Here is a 19,754-nt window from a genome sequence, read left to right as displayed (position 1 = left end):
AGGAGTGACTTGTATTTATTAAGTAAATTCCTTTTTATGATATAAAAGGATGAAGAATTGAAGATTCAGTTCGGAATTTCGATAGAAATTTCGGTGAAATATTAAATTAATATTAAAAAACACATATTTTTTGGGGAAAATTTCGGAAAAACCTCGAAATTTCGGCTGAAATAAATGACCGTTTCAGTTTTGTGTGATTTCGGTGTCGGTCTCCACCGAAATCCGAAATTCGGTCGAAATTTAAAACCATGAGCATAGGTACAAATTAGGTGGTCTTTTGTATGTGTTGAAGGACAGGTGGTCTTTTCACTTTTGTTTACATTGAAAGGCCAATTACTCAATTAGACAGTAATCTCATAATATCCCCTTAGGCCCTGTTCACTTGTTTTTTCGGGAAAGGAAAAGAAAAGGTTTCCCGGGAATCTGATGTGGCATTAGGAAAAGAAATCTAGGGAAATTGTGTAGGAAAAGGTTTTCCGCGCCTGTTCACGTGTGCAGAAACTGTGTAGGAAAAGGTTTCCCGGGAAACTGCTTGCCCACCTTTTTTCACTAGTTTTCCCGGGAAAGCAAATCCGACCAAAATAGTGGGGGTTTCCCACACTTGTGAGAAAAGAGACATTTCCACATCATTTTTGACAATTTCCATGTCATTATTTGACATTTTCCACCTAGGCTTGTTACTTTCTCAGGAAAGCAAGTGAACACCAGAATTCTGTGTTGTCAAGGTCTTGTCTGGGAAAAAAGAGGCTGTTTTCCGGGATTTGCTTTCCCGGGAACGCAAGTGAACGGAGCCTTAGATATGCCGTCTGTTGTAAAAATCACTATTTGTCTTTCTAAATTACCCCTCCAAGCTTTGCTCCAATAAGAAGCAAGATTCCAAAAGATGAAAAAGTAGAGCAAAGCTTCTTATTTCTCCACACTATCTTTTGCTCAAAACTATCCCTCATCAGAGCACTGACCCTCTGATAGAGAAAAAGACATAAAAAAACCCTAGCATTGTAAGTCTTGCCAAACCCTAATTTCCCCAATCTTCTACCATTCTTACACAATAAAAGGATACCCATCAATGGCTTCTGGGAGCAAAGCAGCATATACCCATCAAACCCATTCATCAGGAGGAAGCAACATCAAAACCCAGCACACAGAATCCATCAGCAAGACCATTGCTCAATACACCATCGATGCCCGCCTTCACGCAGTCTTCGAACAATCAGGCGAGTCTGGTAAATCTTTTGACTACTCTCAATCCTTAAAAACCACAAATCAATCCATTCCTGAACAACAAATCACTTCATATCTCTCTAAAATCCAACGTGGTGGCCATATCCAGCCCTTTGGCTGTATGATAGCAGTTGAAGAATCAAACTTTCAGGTAATTGCGCACAGCGAAAATGCTTCAGAAATGCTTAACCTAACCCAACAATCTGTTCCCAGTATTGAGAAATCAGAAACCCTAATTTTGGGTACTGATGTTAGGACCCTATTTACGTCTTCTAGTTCTGTTTTGTTAGAAAAAGCAGCTAGTTCTAGGGAAATTACACTGTTGAATCCTGTCTGGATTCATTCGAAAAATTCGGGGAAACCCTTTTATGCGATTTTGCATAGGATAGATGTGGGAATTGTAATTGATTTAGAGCCAGCTAGGACTGAGGACCCCGCCTTATCGGTTGCTGGCACGGTGCAGTCGCAAAAACTCGCTGTTCGAGCGATCTCACGGCTTCAGGCACTGCCAGGTGGTGATATCAAACTCCTCTGTGACACCGTTGTGGAACACGTGAGGGATCTCACGGGTTATGACAGGGTCATGGTCTATAAGTTTCATGAAGATGAGCATGGTGAGGTTGTGGCAGAGAGCAAAAGGGCTGATTTAGAACCTTACATTGGGCTACATTATCCTGCAACTGATATACCGCAGGCTTCGAGGTTCTTGTTTAAGCAGAATAGGGTTAGGATGATAGTTGATTGTCATGGTAGTCCTGTTAGGGTTATTCAAGATAAGGAATTAAAGCAACCCCTTTGCTTGGTTGGGTCGACCTTGCGAGCCCCACATGGATGCCATGCTCAGTACATGGCCAACATGGGTTCGATCGCTTCTTTGGGAATGGCTGTTATCATTAATGGAAGTGAAGATGAGGGTTCAAGTGGAAGAAATGCGATGAAGCTATGGGGGCTTGTTGTTTGCCATCACACGGTCCCACGTTTCATCCCTTTCCCTCTACGTTACGCTTGTGAGTTCCTTATGCAAGCATTTGGGCTGCAACTAAATATGGAATTGCAATTGGCATCCCAATTGTTGGAGAAACACGTTTTGAGGACGCAGACTCTCTTGTGTGACATGCTTCTCCGCGACGCTCCGACCGGAATTGTCACCCAGAGTCCTAGTATCATGGACCTTGTGAAGTGTGATGGGGCTGCTCTTTATTACCAGGGTAGGTATTATCCGCTCGGAGTCACTCCAACCGAAGCTCAGATTAAGGATATCGCAGATTGGTTATTGGCTTCTCATAATGATTTGACTGGTCTGAGCACCGACAGTTTAGCTGATGCTGGTTTTCCTGGTGCGGCATTGCTTGGTGATGCGGTTTGTGGGATGGCCGTGGCTTATATCACGTCGAAGGATTTCTTGTTTTGGTTCAGATCACACACGGAAAAAGAGATAAAATGGGGTGGAGCAAAGCATCATCCCGAAGATAAAGACGATGGACAGAGGATGCACCCACGCTCATCATTTAAAGCATTTTTGGAAGTGGCCAAGAGCCGGAGTTTGCCGTGGGAGAATGCCGAGATGGATGCCATCCATTCTTTACAGCTTATTTTGCGTGACTCATTTAGGGATGCTGAAGGTGGCAATTCCAAGGCCGTTGTAATCAATAACCAGTATGGGAATTTGGAGTTGCAGGGAATGGTTGAGCTCGGCTCTGTTGCGAGAGAGATGGTTAGGCTTATAGAAACTGCGACAGCGCCAATTTTTGCTGTTGATGCTGATGGGCTTATAAATGGCTGGAATGCAAAAGTCGCAGAATTGACGGGACTCTCGGTTGAGGAAGCTATGGGAAAGTCGCTAGTTCATGACCTTGTTTATAAGGAATCCGCAGATACAGTTGACAAGCTTGTTTATCATGCTTTAAAAGGTAAGTTGCTATGAATTTCTGGGTTTTACCATTAAAAAAAGATTGGGTTTTCTTGCTAGTTCTTGAGAAGGTCAGCAATCAAATAACATGAGTTGGCTTGAAACCCTTTTGCAATTTATTTATATTTTTTCTGATAAATACTCTATTTGATATTTTAAATGGGGCCTATTTTATCATTTTTTAAAGTGCTTCTTGCATAGCAGTGAATTCTTTTTTTTCCCCTTTTCGCTAAAACTCACTAACCAATTGTGGAACTTACTCAATGTGTTGTATTCTTTATATGATTTGGTTCGTATAAAAGATTGGCCATTCATCAAATAATTATGCAGGTGAAGAAGATAAAAATGTAGAGATAAAGCTCAGGACTTTTGGGTCGCAGCAGACGAAAGAGGCTATCTTTGTTGTTGTGAATGCATGCGCCAGTAAGGATTACATGAACAACATTGTCGGGGTGTGCTTTGTTGGTCAAGACGTTACCGGGCAGAAAGTGGTTATGGATAAGTTCATTCACATCCAAGGTGATTACAAGGCAATTGTACAGAGTCCTAATCCTCTGATCCCACCTATATTTGCTTCAGATGAAAACACCTGTTGCTTGGAGTGGAACACCGCTATGGAAAACCTAACTGGTTGGTCAAGAGGGGAAATCATCGGAAAGTTGTTGGTTGGAGAAGTTTTTGGAAGTTTATGTCGTCTTAGCGGGCCCGATGCACTGACAAAATTTATGATTGCCCTTCACAATGCGATAGGAGGGCAGGATGCCGACAAGTTTCCATTTGCATTTTTTGACAGGAATGGCAAATATGTTCAAGCTCTCTTGACGGCAAATAAGAGAGTTAATATGGATGGCGAGATTACCGGAGCCTTCTGTTTTTTGCAGATCGCAAGCCCTGAACTGCATCAAGCTCTACAAGTCCAGAGGCAGCAAGAAAGGAGGTACTTTGCGAGAATGAAAGAATTGGCTTACATTTGCCAAGAGATAGAGAATCCTCTTAGTGGAATACGATTTACTAACACACTGTTGGAGGCTACAAACCTTTCAGATGATCAGAAGCAATTTCTTGAAACTAGTGCAGCTTGCGAGAGGCAAATGATGAAGATTATAAAGGATGCTGATTTGGAGAGTATAGAAGATGGGTGGGTTCCCTCTTTAAGGTTTATATTTTCAGTTTGTAAGTTCTTATCGTGCATGTTGTGTGTTTATCTTCATGTTGATTTGGGGATTATTGATGATAGTTACTCCTGCTTTAAGTTTATATTTCAGCGTGTAGGATCATATGGTGCACATTGTATTCATCTTATGAATTTCCGACCCTCGCAGGAAAGAGATATATTCAGTACATATTATAAGGGCGAAGAAATAAAACAGGGAAAAAATTGGTTTGACCTGTTCTACAGCAGTCTATCTCAAAGTAAATAGAAATAAAAATAAGAAAAAGCTCAGAAATTTATTCACTTCACTTCTTGAAATCTGTCCTTTGCAACACACGAACATATTTCCCTTAATTTAGGCACAAACTCATCCCCAAAATTGAACTCTAGAAAAAGCTCAGAAATTTTATCCACTTCTTGAAAGAAAATCTTTTGAAAAGAACAACAAATTTAAATCCAAAAAAGGAGAAATGAACATAAAGATAGAAAATAGGAAAACTGCATAAATCTCGTAGATCTAGTTAGTCTACATGTATTTAGCCAAGAAAGAACTAATCATTGCAAAAAGAACCAAAAAAGTATCAAGTAGATGCCTCAAAATGCCAAAATCACCAAATTTTTGTTTTTGATGTTGAGATTCGTTGATCGATTCTTTACTCTTAGTTTTTGGATTTTACTTGGCAATTAATCTCCAAAATCATATAGGAGGCTTTGATAGATTCAAAGTGTCAAAACATGGGTTCAAAAGAGGGGTTTTGGAAATCCCATATCGACCTCATTTTGCATGTGATGAGATGTCTCATGTGTTTTATTGCATATCGCCTTATAAGCTGCACTTAACGAGTCTGAAATGGACTGTTCCAGCTTATCACATCATACAAAACTAGATATTTATCGGTATGATATGTCGTTCATCGTCTGATACTGTAAAGTTCAAACCATGAATTGGACAGACTTCATAGACTCCTACTGTAGGATGAAGTTTTTGCTCAATCATTATCTTTGTGGACACTTGGGGGAAATTGTCCCCCGTTCTCTTGCTGAAAATGAGGCGGCCTTCTACAGGCAATGATTGCCCTTGGTGGCTCACGAACCGGCTCCAACCAGGGCCACCCATACTGCTTACTTGCTTCCCGGTGGAGCGAAGAATCAAAATTGGACCTAATCCAATAGATTTAGGATGCAGGCAAAGAGATATACGAGGAACCCTTACTAATAGGAGCATAAAATCAACTATGTTGATTTGAGTCTAATGACTAGATGGATCATTGATGATCTGACAACAGGTCCCGCCCAACTCTCTGCTATAATTACCTTTGCGTCTCATTTTCCACCACGATGTAGGGATACACTAAAAAAAGCAAAAATAGTGAAACTAAAGCAAGAGAAATTTTATGATGAGCGGTGGACATGCTCGTATTGGTGGTACGATGGAAGTATTGCCCTTGATATTTGATCCAACAGCAGCTTCTTAAAAACTGAGCTGCTGCTGGGTCAGATATCAAGGGAGGTACCTCCCACAGGAGCCTGTCCGCCCACTCAGCATATAAAATCTCCTAAAACCATACAACTCAACTCAACTCAACTAAGCCTTTTTCCCAAACTAGTTGGGGTCGGCTAATGAATCCTTTAGAAAACCTTCATGAAGAAGGTGAAAGAATCTACCCTGCTCAAATTGACTAAGTCTAATCCTGACACTAATTGGGTTCGTCTACATGGATCATGTTCTTCCATTCTCTCCTATCCAAGGTCATGTTCTCTGGTTGGGGTCTTGCCTAACCCCAACTTGCCCATAAGAAAAAGAAAAGAAAAAAGGTCATGTTCTCTGTCATGTTCCTAGCCCTCAAGTCTTTCCTCACTATTTCTACCCAAGTTGTTTTCGGTCTGCCCCTACCTCTTTTTACTCTATCAACTTGGCATGAGTCACTTCTTCTCACTGGAGCGTCCACAGGCCTACGTTGGATATGCCCAAACCATCTTAAGCGGTGCTCTCTCATCTTCTCCTCAATTGGTGCCACCCCCACGTTTTTACGGATGTCTTCATTTTTAATTCGATCTAACCTTGTGTGGCCACACATCCCTCTAAGCATTTGCATCTCTGCTACACTCATCTTATGCACATGCTGCTTCTTGGTGGCCCAAAATTCTGAGCCGTACAGCATGGCTGGCCTCACAACTGTCTTATAAAACTTCCCTTCAACTTGGTAGGTATTTTAAGGTCGCACAAAACTCCTGAAGCATGCTTCCACTTCAACCAACCTGCTCTTATTCTGTGGTTAACATCATCTTCAATCTTTCCTTCCTTATGTAGGGTTGAACCAAGATAGCGAAAGATATCCCTCTTAGGTACATCTTGTCCAGTCATATTTACCACATCCTCACCCCGCCTCCTTACATTACTAAAGTTGCACTCCATATAACTTAGCATTAACTCTTGCTTTGGTTTCATCAATTAATACTGTCATCTGCAAATAACATACACCATGACACCTCGTCCTGGATACCCCTTCGTAGGTTCATCCATAACTAGAGTAAAACGATAAGGGCTTAGAGGTGATCCTTGGTGCAATCCTATTGTAATTGGAAACTCACTAGACGTGCCATCCGTAGTTCTGACACTAGTTATTGCTCCATCATGCATATATTCTTAATCATATCAACATATTTAGTAGGCACTTTTTTACTTTCAAGGACCCACCACATAACACTTCTGGGAACCTTATCATACGCTTTCTCCAAATCAATGAAAACCATATGAATGTCCTTTTTATTTTCTCTAAATCTCTCCCTTAACCGCCTAATCAAGAAGATAGCTTCCATAGTCGATTGTCCGGGCATGAAGCCAAATTGATTCTCTGACACCTTAGTCTATGCTCAATTACCCTCTCCCAAAGCTTCATGGTGTGACTCATTAACTTAATCCCCTGGTAATTGGTGCAACTCTGAATAGACTAAGAAAATCTCCTAAAAACCATAAGTAATATAAAAAAAAGTAAAAGTAGATGTTGCTAGAATCACTCTAACCAAAGAACAGGGGTGCAAAAGCTTTGCTCTGCATAAACTTAAAAAAACTGTTCATAATTCAGCCAAAGAAACCTAAATACGTTACAAAACCGTACTTTAGACCCAAACCCAGTCCTTCATATAAATATCAATAAAGCCTCAACTAGCCCCAACTATACGATAAAGAAAGTTCTAAACATTTTAAATTTCTAGACTAATTAAGAAAGCAAAGATACCATTCATGTTTTTCTTGGATACAGCCCACCAGAACCAACTTAAACACATTCTAAAGATCAGTTAAAAATCACCACCATTTTACATAGATCAAAACAACACTCTCAACTAATTTTCAACCTAAACAAAGCCCCGAGGGATTCTAATCTACTGAAATTCTGAGGTCCTGCCTTGTGTTTGAATAAATGATCCAGTGGGCCTCACAGAAACCAACTTAGATTGACCACTAGATTTCTGAAAATGCCCCTAAATTTCTGAAAATGCCCATAACTACTAGAAAAGTAAAACAGTTGGTTCCCCAAATCACATGCTGTATGGAGTATGGACAAGTAGGTCCCACTGGATGATGTCACCATGTCGTAAACTTCAGGCCGATTTCTGGCCTTTTTTTGCTGCTGGTCTTTCACACCTTTTCTTTTCTTGTATGATGACCTGTTTTAGGCATCACTCTAGGTCCCATTGTGCCCCATAGCTTGAATTGCCAATTAGAAGAGATCTAAAAGCTGATAGCGATAATGAATCTCTGTACTCTGCACCTATAACCAAAAGCAACCTTTCTTATTATTGACTTAATCCTTCTAGTGCTTGGCCTATGGTAACAGGCTTGCCACTTCCCATTGCACCGGGCAAATGTTACGACTCTTGCCCTTAGCTCATCCTGTTCTTCTAGGTGCCAAATATCATGACTTCCTTGCATTATTCTTACTTGAACTTGTTGTAATTTGGTAACCTCATTTTCTTTTTATTTTTCCTTCTAGTCATATTGATGTTATCAAATTTTGGTGTCCTCTTATGCTACAAATTTTATGTGTGTTCTCTTTCAATGTTTGTACTGGATTTGCTTAACATTTCTGCTTACATTTAACTCCCATTCACACCAAATGTTCCAATAGGTCCATATTACTTATGGTGCATGCAAACTCGTCATGTTTACCTTTATTGTCTTATTTCCATAAATTAACTTCCAACAAACATGTTTTGGTTTCTTCCATACTATTTTTTTTATATAATACTATTACTACTGTCCCACTTATTTTTTTTTTCTGGTACCAGTTCCTTGGTGCTTGACAAGTCTGAATTTCTACTTGAAAGTGTTATGAACGCTGTTGTTAGCCAAGTGATGATTCTGCTGAGGGAGAGAAACTTACAGTTGATACGCGATATTCCAGAGGAAATCAAAATGATGGCTGTTTATGGTGATCAAGTTAGAATACAACAAGTATTGGCTGATTTCTTGCTTAATATGGTGTGGTATGCACCATCTCCCGATGGTTGGGTAGAGATTCAAGTTAGGCCATGTTTAAAGCAGATTTCTGATGGGATGGAGGTTGTGCATCTTGAATTTAGGTCCGTTTGGCCATGGCATTTCTATTGAAGTTTTTTAAAATAATAAATCCTTAAGCCTACTGGATTTTCTCTGCTCTGTTATCTTTGCATGTGACAATTCCTGTTGATTTGTTTGATTCTCTTGTCCAATTATTTGCTCATATACTACCATTAAAAAAAAAAATTGCTCATATACTTGTACTTGTTGCGGAAGTTGTAAGCATCCTATCCCTGACATGCTTGAATGTGACCCACTCTATAGTTGTTAAATGTGGTAAAATCAGTATGATTTTTATTTTGTTTTACTTTCATGTGATTGGCATCCAAGAATGGGATTAAGTAAAATAGATAGACGTTGAACTAATTAGCCATTTTCTTTTCCTTTTCCTCCCTGAAAGAAACTCAGAGAACTTATAGCTAGTATACCCTACTGTTTGTGGCAAGAAAATTTCTCGACTAGGCCTGGGAATTGCTGGACTTAACTTCGTCAAAAACCAAGAAAAAATTCCGATTAAAAAAAGAAAAAGAAAAATATCCTCTTTGCTCATTGAGTCAGCTCAAGAGCTGTTTGAATTGATTTGTGCATTGGCCTAGACATTTCATTTCTTTGACTAATATTGACAACTAATCTCTATTAAAGATTAGAAATTGGCATGCATTAGCTATATACATATTCATTTGGTGAATGCATAGAATATTGAAAATTTGCCACAATCCATCTTAGTTGGTACAGAATCAACTAGGTTGGACGAACATGATCGGCTTAACTTGGTTGGAATTGGCTGTAGCCTGTAGTCTCATACCATTAGACTAACCTTTCACAATCAGGGAAGCCAATCGGTTCAGAGTTGCATAGAATTCTAAACCAGATGTAAGATTGAAGCCATTAGGTGTTATGTCAGAAGTTGATCAGTAACAACATCATTGGAGATCTTTGAACACTAATGAACTTATATTGGGAGCCTTAAAGGTCTATGTCTGAAACAAACTGACATATGGAGCCTTGGAGGTCCATATATTGGGAGCCTTAAAGGTCCGTGACTGGAACAAACTGACATATGGATCCTTGGAGATCTATGGTCGAAGGTGGAGAGCTTATTTGAATTCCCAACATTGCCAATGGTGATGATTTCCTGTCATCCAGCATGGATTTCTATGCAGAGTTTGGTAGACATCAGGCGAAGCTAATGACAAAGGTTTTAAATTTCGGTTTCTGTTTCGGTTTTGAAATATTTAGGTTTCAGTTGGAAATTTCAGAGGAAATCTTGTATAGTCACGGAAACGTAGGGAGACGTATGCAAATGATGAATTTTTATATGAAACTTTAGGAAATGTTAGAATAAGCACAAATACATCCTCAGAAACCATCACATACGCAAGAAAGCCATTCATAATGGCTTAATCACATCAAACACCCAGTGACATGCGTTGTCACACATGTTTGGAACAGTAAAATCAATAAAGAAGTACTGGAACGAAGCATAAGAGAGTACAATGACCAATCATCCCTCCAAGGTCCCCAATTTTATGTCGATACCACATAGAGTTACGAGATGGTATTGGTCCCATGCCGATTTGACATCCAATGCATAAGATATGGTTACTTTTCTGTGTAGTCCAATGAACTAGCTACCAAATATCATTCTCTACATTAATGAAATGAAATGTAAAGTGGCTTAAAAAAATCTCCTTTATGATCTTAGTCAGAGACTCATCATTTGTATGATGCATAGTGATGTAGGCTGTGGAGAAGAAATTAGAAGAAGAAGAAGAAGAGAAGAAATTAGGGAGGGGAAGAAGAAATTAGGGAGGAGAAAGCACTCAAAACTCAATTCAATTCAATTAATCATTCAAAGGTGTCTAATAATCTGTAGTTTAGCCTATAAATAGGCAATTAACAACCAAAGAAATATAATCTTACTAAAATAAGACTTCCTAAAAGACTAAACTACCCTAAAAGTAATAAAGACTAAAATATCCCTAATAACATTAAGTAATCCCAAAAATACCCCTAAGAACAATAAAATAGCCATAACATAAATAAAAAGATCCCTATGTGGGTCTACGAGTGCGACCCTGTCAATGGGCGTTGATCTCCATCACATAGGTTTTGAAATTTGGAATTCCTGTGACTCTTCACATTGAAACAAAAGTGGGCCCACCCTCGATTCAACTGGGATGGGCCCACAAAACTGTGTTGACAGAGATAAAAGAAATCTTAAATGTTTTTCTACTTGTGCAATTGGTATTTACAACATCGTTTGCACCGTTTACATCCGAATGACAATTTATATACAAATGCAACAAATCAAAGGTTGAAAAACAGGGCCATAGTAAAAACAGGAAAAGTTCCAAATTGAAAAAATGGCCTTAGTATAAACAAATTAAAGAAATACGTTTTCCAAAAAAAATTCCAAACTTTTTAGGGTTTTCCAAAACAGGGTATTAGAGAATAAAATCATATTAAGATCAAATCTCCCCAGATTTGATTTGATTGGGCTATATTGAGTAGTTGGGTTAGATTAGGCGAGTGAATTAGATAAGGTTTATCTCTTTCCCTTCTTATCATGATCTCTTTCTATGTTTATCCCTATGGGTGTTTTATATAAACACACATTAGGGCTCTTTGTAAAGCATCTAAGAAATTCAAGAATAATGGAAATCTCTCTAAATTTATCATGGTATCAGAGCCATCGATCTAGACCTTGCTCACAACATTTGGTGGTTTCATTCTCGGGCGGACGGCTTTCGCCTTGCCGTTCGCCTGACCGTAGTAAAGCTTCTCTTCTCCCATTTATCTCTCCCAACCTTGCATCCACCGTTGCTGTCTTACTCCTAGTAAAAGGGTGGTTTTTCATGACTCTCTGTCCGTAATTTCTCATACCCATCTTGCCAATGATCAACTCGCTCTTCATCATGAAAGTGGGTCTCGGCCCTCCATCTTCCTGTTAGGTTTCAGCAGTTTCTGAAGCTTTTTCTGCTCTTATTCTTATGCTACTTTCACTGCCTCATCACCATTCCAACCCAATCTAAAGTGCCCTGCATTTGAATATGACAATGGGAAGATTCTCTTTGGTTTTATGAAAAGATGTGGGCAGATATTAGCCAAAATAATGAAGCACGAGCATCTGATGGATCTTGAAACCGAGAAATCAAAGCTCTCCCTTGGCCTCGACATTTTCGCAACAATGCCCGTCGACCTCGTCGAATCTGGCTCTCTATTCCTTTGCAACCAAACGATGTCGGCTCGAAATTGTTTTGCTATTGAAATCTAGGGATTCACAGGATCTGGAAGTAATTGAGAGTTCTCCCACTTAATGCCTTGATCCAGAAGTGCCATGCCCTTTTCTTCTTTTATCATTTTATTTCTTTTATTATTAAGGGCTATGCAGCTTTTTAATTTGCAAGACCAGATGCCATTTCCCTTCAGCTTTATGGTCTTCCTTTTCTTAATTTCCATGCTCTTACTTTAATCAAGAACCCAAAAAATGATAATTGCACCCAAGTTCCTTACCTTTGATATTTGATATGTGCACTCTTTTTCCTCGTCTCGTTCGAAGTTTTGTCTTGTTGTTGCCCCCATTACATTAGTCGTTCGTTGGCGCTCATCTCATTTCCCTTTTCTTCCAAATCTTTAATTTTAAAATTTTCATTTCTTATTTCAGTTAGAGGTACCTCTTCGAAGTTCGTGCCTAAAATAAATCGCTCTACTTAGTTGAGGGGCTTCGATTCTTTGAGGTTCGTGCCTGAGAGAGCCAAATTCCATGAGGATCGGTACTTGCCGACCAATGTGTTTGGCCCATTGAGGCCCATTCTCGCCCATCGAGGCTTTGGTCCGTGGTGACCCATTTCCAGAAGGTTCGGTATTCAAAACCGGCCTAAAGACTCACCCATTCCGGCTTGAGTCTAATTCAGTTTTTTGAGGCTCTGCACGGCTCATCTTTCATGCGACACATTCTTCAACAACAGGCGGCAGTTCATCTTCAGCAATATCAACAACAGGGGGACATCAATCGTAGCAGTGTGCGTCAAAAAAATTTACTTTTCTTTTTGGAGATATCTATTGTAATCAAATGTATATTGATTTTCAATCCATATACGTTTGAGGGGGCATATTAGAGAATAAAATCAGATTAAGCTCAAATCTCCTCAGATTTGATTTGATTGGGCTATATTGAGTAGTTGGGTTAGATTAGGCAAGTGAATTAGATAAGGTTTATCTCTTTCCCTTCTTCTCATAATCTCTTTCTATGTTTATCCCTATTGATGTTTTATATAAACACACAATAGGGCTCTTTGTAAAGCATCTAAGAAATTCAAGAATAATTGAAATCTCTCTAAATTTATCACAGGGTTTTCCTGAAAAAAATCCATGAAAAAGTAGGAAAAACGCATTTCTTTGATTTGCATGGGTTTTTATTTTTATTTTTCGATTTACAACATATTAGAGCAGTTTGTTTTTCTTGAGAAAACCAGATTTAAATGCTGTCAATTGGAACATCTTTCCATTTTTTTGTTGTTTCGAGTCTTTTGACCATTTTTGTCGAAATTTCGATAATGGCATTTATATCTACTAGGTCATTCGGTTCTATTACTAAGAACCTATAAGCTTTACTATGATTTGCATATCCTAAGGATATGCATTCAATATCTCTTTCTCCTAACTTCCTTTTCTTGGGTTTGGGTACTTGGACAATGGCTCTACAACCCCAAACTTTAAGATATCCTAAGTTAAGCTTCCTCTTTTTCCAAAGTTCATAGGGAGTTACATTGGTTTTCTTATTAGGTATTCTATCGAATCAAGAGTTATATGGATTTGATCTACTGTTAAAATAAACTTGGATTAGATATATTTTCTGCTGAAATTTTCTTTCTTTTGGATTGGTCATCAAAGCTTAGTTGAATTTTTTTGCTTTAATTTTACTTGTGTGATTCTAGATTTGAAGTATTTATTTGATATATGTAACCAAGAGCTATCCATTAACATTGGATTTTTATTTCTATAAGTTACATCATAAATTGGTAGAGGTTCAATTGTAGATTTGTTCTACATCATTTGGTATAGGGTCAAGATGCCTCCGAAAAATGCTTTTGGTTCTAATTCAAGTGAAGATGTATAAGAAAAAAAGAATCTCCCGAAGTTAGGGAAATTTAAAAACAAACGAGAATTGATTCGATGACAAGGGGAGAAGCATGCTTGAGAGATGGAGATAAGAGAGCAACTCACACAATTTAATGTAACTCTTACTCATGTGTAATCAAGAGATGCATAAAACTCCGAAAGCGTCGGAAGATGTTGAGACTAATTTGGGAGGAGTTGAAGAAGAGGTAAACTGCAGGTATCAAGCTTCACCCAATCGGTATCCTCCTTGATAACAATTCTAGCCCATGAATCGAGTTCTACAAGAAAATAATCAATTGTAAAAAGGAATTAAGTCCTTTTGTGGACTTTTGGTCATAAGATTTTCTCACAGTTACCACTCAGAAAAAAAATAAGATTTTTCTCACATTTATCTGGAGGCAAACTGCCTTGTGGCTTTGCTAATGGCAGGGTTGAGAGTTCCATATTCGATTGCAGCTACATGTGCACAGTTACGTAGTGTTGGTTATCAATCGTTGCATGTGTAAATTAGTTAACACGTTCTCATAGAATATGTATCAGGCTCATTTTTTTGTAAAATTCAGAGATACGAGAAATTAATAAAAAGCATCAACATGGTTTTGCTCCCTGCAAAATTACAACCTTTATGTGAATGAAATCATGAAGAAGGGGAATCTCTCTTACATTTATTCTTGGTGCTTGCTTTGCTTTTCAAGACAAGCTGCATGCACCTGTATGGTAGTATTAGAATATTTTATGCAAAAACCATGGATGCTGATCACTTCTGTTCCTAAAAATAAAAATTCAGTTTCCAAAGGATGGTTTATCTGACAAACTTATTTGGACTTTATGATTTTTGAGATTTTTTATTTGCTTTCTACATGCATATAATTTCTGGGAATAGCATTTAAACCCCCTAACTAACTTTTGTTGACTGTAGGATGGCATGCCCTGGTGAGGGCCTTCCTCCGGAAATTGTCCAGGATATGTTCCATAGTACCAAATGGGCGACTCGGGAAGGCCTAGGGCTGAGCCTTGGCAGAAAGATACTAAAGCTGATGAATGGAGAAGTTCAGTACATCAGGGACTCTGAGAGATGTTATTTTCTCATCATAATCGAACTTCCTACCCCTCGGAGAGGCTCTAATACTGTGAACTAGGTAATCTTCCCTCGATCTAGCTGATCTAACTGCATCACATAAGCAATTATATTCGTGGCCTCACCTTTCTTTAATGAGCACTTCACACAGCCTTCCAAGTACTTCAGATGGATATACTTGCTTAGTCAGCTGATTGTCATGCAATGAGCTCTAAGGGTGCGTTTGGATCGCTGGAATTAGGAATAAGAATGGGTATCTCAATCTGTCTCCCCAGATTCAGCTGTTTGGGTTGTAATTTGGTAATGGAATGAGGAGGACGGGCGGAATATTCGCGGGATTATCCGCGGGATTACGATACCCACCCCAAGAGGTGGTATTCTGATTCCCGTCTCTCTCTTCACGCGTATTTCACCGAAAATCACTCTCCATCTCAACGTCATCGTCCCCAAAACCTAAACTTGAAAAAATCAGAATACTTTTTATAAAACACATTTCAGAGGCCAACCCAAAACCCCTCTCAGAAGACTCTTTACAAAACCCATCTCAGGGCCAGGCCAACCCAAAACCCATCTCAGAAGACTCTTTACAAAACCCATCTCAGAGGCCAGCCCAAAATCCAAATGAAGAGGACTAGAGAGGAGCAGAAAAAATATTATTCAACCCAAAGCCATCATGGAGGCCATCTTCTTCTTTGGTTTGCACATTAGCTTCTTCGTTTTGCCCTGAAAAAATGCATAAAACCCATCGCACAGTGAAGGAGGGTTAGGGTTTGTTGTTGCTGTTGTTGTTGTTGTTGTTGAGAATGAGGATACTGGGGTTTTAGATATTAGGCGTAGAAATGTTGTTCGGGAATTTGAGATTGGGTTTACAAATGGGGTGGTGAAGATGGGAGGAGATGGTGGCGATGCGAAATATGGTGGTGAAGATAGCAGCCGTCCATGGCCTCTACATCCCATTCCTAATTCCTACCCAAACATTAGAATAGGAATCGAGATTCCCGACATGAGAATTGGAATTGGAATGGAATGTAATGTGAATTCCGATTCCTTATTCCTGCAACCCAAACGCACCCTAATGGATTGTTCCCCATTCTCAAGCTCCATGTCCTGATAATTTGTGCTCTGGGATTCTTGGCGCCCTAGAATAAAAAACCTACTTATGTATAATAAATTTGGTTTCAAGGTTCTCTATTCGGCTTCTGTGTTAAAGGCATTAATGGTCTGCAGGTATGGATCATGATGCTGCCATCTTTCCTCCACTGTAATCACATTTGTATCTACTACTACTTATTTCTATGATTTGTCTCTTGAGATCTCAGAATGTCACTACAAGGCTACAGTTTTGGGTATCCTTTATTATAGTCCTTGTAGCTTATGCACAAGTGTTATTGTTTATCTTCTTCCAGATGTATATGTAACATTTTCCACCTGTAAGTGTTCTTATGATATAATCTGTATTCTAGCTCAACTATCTGTAATATATTTTTGATGATCTTTTAATTTTATTAAGGTTTGTAGTCTGACTAGCTTCACAGACTACAGCAACTCTCTACGGTATTTGTTTTACAAGCACCCATTGTTGGGAAGACCACCTTGCTGTAAAGGCCAGGCCCAGGAACAATCCAAAATTAGCCCTCTTCAGATCAATAGAGACAGGGCCTTCCCAATTCTTCTGATTGGATTTGATGGTTAAATGCCCATAATTTGGTCTGAAGTTGAGCAGGGTCAGCATATCCTGCCAATAAAAGCCAATCAAGAGAGGCAAATGATATACTCTAGCATTAAAAATACGTCAAGTAGTAGATTGGTTGTAAGTTGGGTGGCCATCATACTAAATAAGATAGTTAGTGGCCTCTCATTGGCTGAATTTGTGGGACCCTCCCAAGAAATGGGGAGATGCCTTTCCCATGTGTTGTAGGGTCACCAGCTGAAAATTGGTTGGTCTAACCATGTCATCCTGGGGCAAAAAACTTCAAAAACTAAAAAGAAATTCTCAGCTCTAAAAGCCTTTTTTTATTAAATTTTATTTCCCAAAATTTCAATAACTTATGTATAAACAAGCCACTTTTTTCCTATTCCTCATCCATCCTCAAAATATTATTTTTCATGAAATTATTTTCCCCAAATTGAGAATTTTCTGTCTACAAGGAAAATTGCAAAACTACTGGGCCCCAGTTTTTTTTCATGAAATACTATTTTCATGGATTGTTTTCATAATTTTATTCCTAGATGGTGCTCTGTTCGGTTGCCGGTTTTTTTTTGTTCCTGGAAGTTATGTGGGAGAAAAAAATACCCTGAGAGATAGGTGGGAAAAAAAGAGTCCTAGAAGTATCCTGGTAAAATAAAAATCCCATGTTTGGTTGACCGGATTATGGTGGGAAAAAAAAAACCTTTGTTTGGTTGCATGAACTGTTGGGTAGAAAAAAATTCTTCTCAAGCTTATTTTTGGTTCCTGAGTTTATTTTTGTTCCTGGGGTTATCTTGGGATGGGATGAAAAGGCAATCATTACAAAAGTGGGATTAAAAAATTCACCCCACAAGTAATCATTACAAGAGTGGGATTAAAATAAACCTAGTGCTAAAAGACAACCAAACATGGGATGGGACCAAAATTTAACTAACTCTCCCACATAACTCCCAGGAACAAAAAAAATCCGGCAACCAAACAGAGCTAAGAGAATCCATAAAAGTAGTATTCCAATTAGAAACTTTTGTGTAAGAAAAAAAAAGCTCTCTTTGGTTGCTGGGTTTTTTTTGTTCCTGGGAGTTATGTGGGAGAGTAAGTTAATTTTGGTCCCATCCCATGTTTGGTTGCCTTTTAGCACTAGGTTTATTTTAATCCCACTCTTGTAATGATTACTTGTGGGGGGAATTTTTTAATCCCACTTTTGTAATGATTGCCTTTTCATCCCATCCCAAGATACCCCATGAACAAAAATAAACTCAGGAACCAAAAATAAGCTTGAGAAGAATTTTTTTCTACCCAACAGTTCAAGCAACCAAACAAAGGTTTTTTTTTTAACCACCATAATCCGGTCAACCAAACATGGGATTTTTATTTTACCAGGATTCCTCTAGGACTTTTTTTTTCCCACCTATCTCCCAGGGTTTTTTTTTCTCCAACATAACTCCCAGGAACAAAAAAAACCCGGCAACCATACAGAGCATAAAGGAGGGAAAGAAATATATTCAATTAGAAACTTTCATTTGTTTGAAAACTTATGATTTAATTTAATTTAATTTTGAAGCGCCATTTGGCTTTAGGGTAAAATTTATATGGAAAAGAAAAGGAAATATGGGAAAAATTTCAGGGGTCCAACAGAGTTAAATTTTTCCTTCAAAACAAGAAAAATCTTGAACTTTGGGAAAAATTCTATGAAAAATGAGTTCACCAAAGATTTGGAAGACTAATTTTGGAAGAAAGGTTTTTTTTTTCGAAGAAAATTTTCACCTCATCCATACAAATGCTTGTTAATTTCGTATGACTATTGTTTTGCATATTAACATAATGTTGTCACAGCCCATAGGGGCCAAACAGACTTCTTACTTTTTAGTTGGCGTGATGGCTTTCATATGCAAAACCACCATTGTGCAATATTCATACGAAGCCTCGCTCAAGGAACTTCTTCCCCTTATATATAGGTCACTATAATTAGGAAAAGGAAAAAAAGAAAGCACTCCCCTTTGGGGTCGTCAATCTTTTCTTAAGTCTCCCTTGGGATATAAAAGACTGCGGACCAGTAGATTTGGTAGGAATTGTTCCGGTCGACTCCCTTGTATGTTACGTACCAAGATTAGATTTTTGTATTACTTTTTAGATTTAGTGGGACTCTTTGGATAAGGGTTAGTAGTTATATCTTTAAGATTTTTATAAGATTAGGTCTCTTGCTTGTTAGTCGTATAAATAAGTTGTAATTGGCTATTTTCAAATTAACGAAGAAGCTTATTCCAATACGTGTTTTTGTACACAAAGGAGGAACGACCCTTCTCGCGAAGTAGGTCAGGAGGCTGATTTTCCCTTTGAGAAGATCAAATCACGTTACGAACCGATCCGGGTTCGTAACATTATATCATAGTCAAGTTCGTATCCGAGTCTAAGGTTTTCCTTGCCAAGTCAATCAAAACTACTTTGACTTACTCGAATTAATGAAAAATTATTGATATAAAATGTTATTCATCCTGAGTCCAATGAGTCCAATCCCTTTTGCCTTTTGCCTTAGCCGACCTTTGCATCCGAGGTTGAGTTTTGAAACACTAGCTTTGACAGTTTGTGGTACCTATGAGAAACATTGGGCCGGAGGGGAGCTAATTGTTCACTCTTAATGCTCTGTTTGGTTGCCGGGTTTTTTTCGTTCCTAGGAGTTTTGTGGGAGAGTAAGTTAAATTTTAGTCCCATCCCATGTTTGGTTGCCTTTTAGCACTAGGTTTATTTTAATCCCACTCTTGTAATGATTACTTGTGGGGTGAATTTTTTAATCCCACTTTTGTAATGATTGCCTTTTCATCCCATCCCAAGATAACCCCAGGAACAAAAATAAACTCAGGAACCAAAAATAAGCTTGAGAAGAATTTTTTTCTACCCAACCTATCAAGCAACCAAACAAAGGTTTTTTTTTTCCCACCATATCTCCCAGGGTATTTTTTTCTCCCACATAACCAAACATGGGATTTTATTTTACTAGGATACTTCCAGGACTTTTTTTTTCCC

The 19,754-nt window shown here is 38.6% G+C and overlaps 1 protein-coding gene across 3 annotated transcripts; it reads left to right on the top strand.

Moving 5' to 3' along the window:
- The first annotated feature begins 877 nt into the window (after window positions 1-877).
- On the top strand, window positions 878-16,566 carry LOC143853458 (phytochrome B-like). Of its 3 annotated transcripts, XM_077363231.1 has the most exons (5): window positions 884-3,131; window positions 3,461-4,268; window positions 8,574-8,867; window positions 14,888-15,107; window positions 16,274-16,566. In XM_077363231.1, the coding sequence occupies exons 1-4, from the start codon at window positions 1,067-1,069 to the stop codon at window positions 15,105-15,107; spliced, it is 3,387 nt and encodes a 1,128-aa protein (XP_077219346.1). In that variant the 5' UTR covers window positions 884-1,066; the 3' UTR covers window positions 16,274-16,566. The 3 variants fall into 3 exon arrangements, with proteins under 3 accessions (XP_077219349.1, XP_077219348.1, XP_077219346.1); XM_077363234.1 differs by lacking the exon at window positions 8,574-8,867 and having other exon boundaries at window positions 878-3,131; XM_077363233.1 differs by lacking the exon at window positions 16,274-16,566 and having other exon boundaries at window positions 880-3,131; window positions 8,574-8,847; window positions 14,888-15,042.
- Window positions 16,567-19,754: the final 3,188 nt, after the last annotated feature.

The sequence above is a fragment of the Tasmannia lanceolata genome, unplaced genomic scaffold, assembly GCF_043159265.1.
Source record: "Tasmannia lanceolata isolate RefF3 unplaced genomic scaffold, GAP_Taslan_0.1 ptg000019l, whole genome shotgun sequence".
Taxonomy (NCBI): domain Eukaryota; kingdom Viridiplantae; phylum Streptophyta; class Magnoliopsida; order Canellales; family Winteraceae; genus Tasmannia; species Tasmannia lanceolata.
Note: the sequence above shows the minus strand (reverse complement) of the source record. Positions and strands in the feature narration are given on the sequence as shown.

Bases quoted from the DNA above. Each gene is read 5' to 3' on its own strand.
- LOC143853458 (XM_077363231.1), top strand. From the start codon at position 1,067: ATGGCTTCTGGGAGCAAAGCAGCATATACCCATCAAACCCATTCATCA. The intron at 4,269-8,573 runs GTGGGTTCCCTC...TTCTGGTACCAG, and splicing joins TTGGAGAGTATAGAAGATGG to TTCCTTGGTGCTTGACAAGT. The intron at 8,868-14,887 runs GTCCGTTTGGCC...TGTTGACTGTAG, and splicing joins GTTGTGCATCTTGAATTTAG to GATGGCATGCCCTGGTGAGG.